The sequence below is a fragment of the Gavialis gangeticus genome, unplaced genomic scaffold (assembly GCF_001723915.1).
Source record: "Gavialis gangeticus isolate Ggan-Ray unplaced genomic scaffold, GavGan_comp1, whole genome shotgun sequence".
In the NCBI taxonomy this organism is placed as follows: domain Eukaryota; kingdom Metazoa; phylum Chordata; order Crocodylia; family Gavialidae; genus Gavialis; species Gavialis gangeticus.
This window is the reverse complement of record NW_017729030.1, coordinates 7496052-7501365: the sequence shown is the minus strand read 5'-3', so window position 1 is coordinate 7501365 and position 5314 is coordinate 7496052. Positions and strand designations below refer to the sequence as shown.

The following is a 5314-nucleotide window of genomic DNA, read 5'->3' as shown; positions in this document are numbered from 1 at the left end:
GAGCTGTGGGTGGGGAGTGTCTGGTCGGGGAACGGTGGTGGTGGGTAGGAAAAGAAGGAAAGTGGCAGGGGAAAGGCAGTGGCGGCAGGAGTGGAAGGGTGGCAGCAGGTAGGAGTGTGTGGGGACCCCAGGGGTCAGGGCTAGCAGCAGCAGGAGCCAGCTGAGAACCACAGGGCCGGGCTAGCTCCTGCTGCATTCTGCGGTTCTGGTGTTGCAGCTGGGAACCATGCACTGCCAGGAACTGCCTGGCTGGGCCGTTCGGCTCCATGCTGTGCTGCATGGCTGCCGGCTGCAATGCTGGGACCACAGAATGCAGCAGGAGCCTGCCCGGTCCCACAGTTCCCAGCTAGCTCCTGCTGCTCCCTCTACTGTGGTGTGCCTGCAGCTCCCACACTAACGCCAGGCAAAGCTGTGTGCTGGAGCTGGCTGCCTTCCCCACCCCCTGCTGTGCAGGTCCACGGACTCCACTGGGAGTGGAGGGAGACCCACCCCCTGCTTCCCCTGCAGCATCCAGCGTGGGGCTTGCCCTGTGTGAGGGCAGGAGCTGCAGGTGTGCAGCATGGAACCCCTGTAATAGAGGCAGCTGGGCAAGCTGCACTCCTTACACCCGAACACAGCGCTGGCTGGAGCGGTGCCCTGCCCAGTGTCAGTGCCTGCACTGGGCATGAGCTTCCTGCCAGCAGTGGGGGCTGCCCACTGTGCATGGGGGATTGGGGGTAGGGGGGGGTGTCCACAAATCTCTTGCACCCATGCTCTGCCCCTACAACCCCTACCTACCTACCTACTCTATGCTCCTAACACCTTTCACCCCCCCAACACACACAATATAAGAATAAGACTTTATTTTGAGTTATGAAATCCCTTCTATAAAGAGTACACAAATCCATTACAAATATTTTGTAATAAAATTAAAATGTTACAGTGAGTGTTTTGACTTTTTTTAGTGTGTAACTTTTTTTTTCCTGGTTCCAAGATGGCAACCACTCTTTCTGCCTGGAGTACTTCTGGGGACAAGGGGAGGGACTTCTGGTGGCAAAGGTCAGGGGTTAGGGGACAGGATTTTCAGTTCTAATATGGCTATCAGAGGGGCAACGCAACTGTCAAGGGGCAGGGCTACCCATGTGGTTCTCAACAGATTGCCAAAACTTGGTAAGTGGCCCTCCATCTGAAATAATTGCCTGCCCTGGTCTACCTTTTTTCATTGTTGTATTACTATTCACAATAAAGCTGGTTTAAAACAACCTCCATTTTCTAGAATCATTGGAAGGATGGGAAGAGCTTGCTTGTCCATTTTATGAGTACAAGTACTTCCACCTTCCAAAAAATGGTGGCTTGAATTGGTGGCTTTTTCCTTTTAACTGAACTAGCTTTCAAATCCATGCCAGAACCAAAAAACTTAAAGCTTCTCTGTATTTGACAAGTATAAACCAAGTGCTTTCCCTCATTGGTGAGACCTAGTATAGTATCTCATAAGAAATGAACAAAACCTGAACAACTTGGATCATTCAGCAATGGAGAAAAATGCATGGGAAGGTACAATTCCAGTTGGACTACTTTTTTATACTACTCACTCATGCATATATAGTTCAGATTATCCTGTTACCTTTTTAACTCTTTTAAAAAGGTAACAACATCTGGATCTTATTTGGGTGTAGAATTCTTGCACCTGCCACACTAGTGATACATTGGTTACTGCCAGCTCTGGCATAGGCTCAGTGGCTGGAAAAAATTAGTTAGCTAAGGCTTTTCCATGCCAGAATGTCAGTAATCTTTCGTACCATACTTCATTCTACTATATCTTCATCTCTGATTTACCCCTACAGTTGCCACATCTCTTGCTGTTTCACTTTTTTTTTTCTGTCCTATCACAAACATGGGGTGTTTTTTACACATGCTCCAGGGAGGCAAGATGAGATGCAAGCTCTAATTAAAGTGTCCACAGCATCTTGTGTATCAGTGTCCCCATGTTTCAGAATGGTAGCTGGGTCATCTTAAAGCTTGTTGAACAAGTTTTTAGTTAAAGTGCCCCCACTCCCATTTTTGAAGCATGGCAATATTGATACATGAGATGTGAAGGCTGGCCGGAGTGTGCTAATTGCCTAACTGGCATGTTCCAGTGGACTTGATTAATTGATTCTGCTGTGATGCACAATAATATAGCATGTCTGAGTAGCCTCCCTGCATATGTACAGGTATTCTAAATGCCTGAACTTTGACAGTTCTCCAAGAAGTCTCCTCACAGCCCTAACTCTTAGGGGGCAGTCTACCTTATTCCAAATGTAGTCAAACAGAACAAAAATACTGAATCACTTGTTTAAAAAATTTAAATTTTATATGGATACAGATTAATTTTTTATTTATTTATTTTTTTACAATCTTAACAGTGTGTGATTCTGTGCCAAGGAGGTCGAATAGGATTCTTCCAGGGGGACATAAGACTACTTATGGATGACTTAAAAACACTGCAGCCAACAGTTTTTCCTGTGGTACCAAGACTTCTGAACAGGATGTTTGATAAAGTAAGGTTTTCCTAGTAGGAGGGAAGGGTGTGGTATGTGTCTAGCAGCATTATCTAAAACCTGACTAAATCAGGGGTCTCTGCAACCTGTGGATCATGAAACCATGTTATCTGGCCTGCTGAGCAACTAGGGCTTCAATGACTGGCTGGGGGATTCAGCAACCTGCCTCAGACCTGAGCTGGATTGTTTTGTGTGGCAGGCAGAAACATTTGTCAGCTATTGGACTAGACTAAACATTGACTTGGAGAAAGCTATACTGATACTGTGTATGCTTGCTAGCTGCCAAATTGGAACAGTCTGATCAAAGATTTAAAATAAATACTTCTTAGAAAAGCATTAAGAAAATGTCTTCTGCATTAGAGCTTGTAGGGAGGCACCAGATGTTACTGAACAGGAGATAGGGTTAGGAGTAGAACTTGGGTTGTGACTTGCTGTGTGATATTGAAATCATTTTATTCTCAGACCTTGTGTATACTGCAGCACCTCACTAGGTGCCTATCTGTTAGAATGGAATTAATCAAATCTGGGTTGGGGAGCTGAAGTGCCCAAGAGTGGCTGCTGCTAATCCATTCCACCTCAGTAGGAGGATGGCTAAGATGGCAGTTGGGGAAACTCTGAAATCCTATATTTCTGCTGGACTTAGACACTGAACTCAGGGGTGCAGGTAGGTGGCCATGAGAAGGTTTCAAGGAGACTTCTTCCAGGTTTTGAAAGGTGTGATTTCAGTGTCTTGGTATGGACAAGTGACTTACTGGCTTCAGTACACAGGTAGAGGTTGTAGTACCCCACGCTTGTGCTCTTAAGGCAAGACTGTCTAGCAAATGGAAAACACATGGATTCAGTGCTTTCTTTAGTGTAAAAGTGATCAGTTCCTGCCTCATGGAAGGCTGTGGTGAGAGTACCCTACCCTTCCAGTTAAAGCTATGCTACTAAGCTGCCCAGAATGCAAGGTTAATGGCTCTTGAAAGAACAAGCAGGTCTAAATCTAACTTGGTGAGAACAGTACTCCAAGGCTGGAGAGGGATGATGCTTAGTTGAGTGTCTAGTCATGTTCCTTGCTTTGTTCTCCTGGCCCCATGAATCTTTCATTCTTCTGCACAGTGGCACAGCTTCAAGTGGAAGCTTTTTACCATAGCCTCTACCCTAAAAAGAAGACTTAATTTTTAGAGAAACATTCTAATCACAAGTCTGTGAAATTTGGGCATGGTCTCTGAAGCAGTGTGTGGTTTGTATTGCAAAAAGAATAGTCTGTGGCTGCCATACTGCTTGCTGAATTCAGTGTCACTGGCAAGTTGGCATATATAGGGCATGCTTATCAGGTCAAGTGTCCTTTCAACCAAGTTCCAAGAGGCCCAGTTTGTGAATCCCCAGTAAGCTTGGGCATGAAATGAATGGAATTGACCAAACCAACTAAGGTAGTGGCAGTTCTGGACACACTCAGTAGTAGAATTTAAGGTGCCTCTATGGAACCCTTTTGGATTTGGAGTGCCTAAGCTAAGCATAAGTGCTGTTGTGACTCTGGGCCTGAATCTCCTGCCTTGTCCCAGGTACGAAACTTTTATGTATGAAGGTTTGAGACTTGTGGCTTAACATACCCCAAAGAAGCCTGGTTTTCTAGGCACCCTAGGCATTCTATTATTTCCATTTTTATGATTAGTCTACAGAACTTGTAATGTGAGATTTTAACTTTTTTGTTTTGCTAGATTTTTGGGCAAGCCAATACATCATTGAAACGGTGGATACTAGACTTTGCTTCTAAAAGGAAAGAAGCAGAACTTCGAAGTGGTGTAGTTAGAAATAACAGCCTGTGGGATAAAGTGATCTTCCGCAAAATACAGGTATATCCATTTCTGATAGTGTATTGGAGATCTGTAAAACTGCAATTCTGAGCTAGAATTGCAACAGACGTGGAAACTAGTTTTGAAGTAGAGTAGTCTGGTTACAAATATGCCCATGGTATAGCATAGGATAGCAGAGTAACTTTTGTCTGTACTACAAGGCTTTATTGTCAACTGTGAAGCATCTAAAAGACCCAATCTGTTAAGGGCCCTAAAATAATTTAATGGCCCTACATCTCAAAAGCCCCTTCTAATTAAGCTGTAAGAATTGGTCCGTAACTTATTCTGAGTGACTTATCCATTAGCTAGACTGTAAGAATCCAGATGCATTTGCCTGTCTTTCCTCTTGTTCAGTTAAAAGGTGTGTGAAGTCAAAGTTGACTTGCTTTTTCTGAAGACATGCCCAAATTACAAGAGGACAAAGCATTTCAAGATGACCTCCCCAAGAATTAAATTCTAGATGCATAAAATTTTATAAATGTTTGATTTTTAGACATGCATGGAAAAATTTTATAATTATTGTTGGGGATCATCTTAAATTTGCCTCTTTCCCTCAGCCATTGTGGCAAGAAAGCAAATGATGCAGAAATTGGAGCGGACAATCTTGGGGTGGTGGGGAGGCAAGTAGTGTTGGGAATGGGTACTGTGGCCCCCTCCTACTTCAGCTGCTGTCTCCAGCCAATCTGGGCAAAAGGGGAGGCCCAGAGCTGCTCCTGCCCCATAGTTCAGGGAGTAGCTGTACTGGGAGCCTGGCTCACCTGGGGACACTATCAGCAGCATACAGACTGCCTCTGCCGCTTCCTGCCTGGCTTTCTACCCTTGTCTCCCCTGCTAACAGGGAGGAGGTTGGAAGGAGGAACTGTTAGAGATGCTTCTTGCATTGGGGGTCAAGAGCAGTACGACTGCTCCCCCCAGCTCCAAGCTGGAATAGTCTGACACTCCCCTTCCCCTCCCCCC

General features: G+C 45.1%; 1 protein-coding gene across 4 annotated transcripts in view; it reads left to right on the top strand.

The window, feature by feature from the left end:
* Nucleotides 1-5314, top strand: part of ACSL1 (acyl-CoA synthetase long-chain family member 1) — an 87153-nt gene that overhangs the window by 51572 nt on the left and 30267 nt on the right. For all 4 annotated transcript variants that reach the window (XM_019521911.1, XM_019521908.1, XM_019521909.1 and 1 more), the window contains 2 exons: nt 2385-2519; nt 4223-4357. In XM_019521911.1, coding sequence (XP_019377456.1) covers nt 2385-2519; nt 4223-4357 — 270 coding nt within the window. The remainder of the gene's footprint in view (nt 1-2384; nt 2520-4222; nt 4358-5314) is intronic.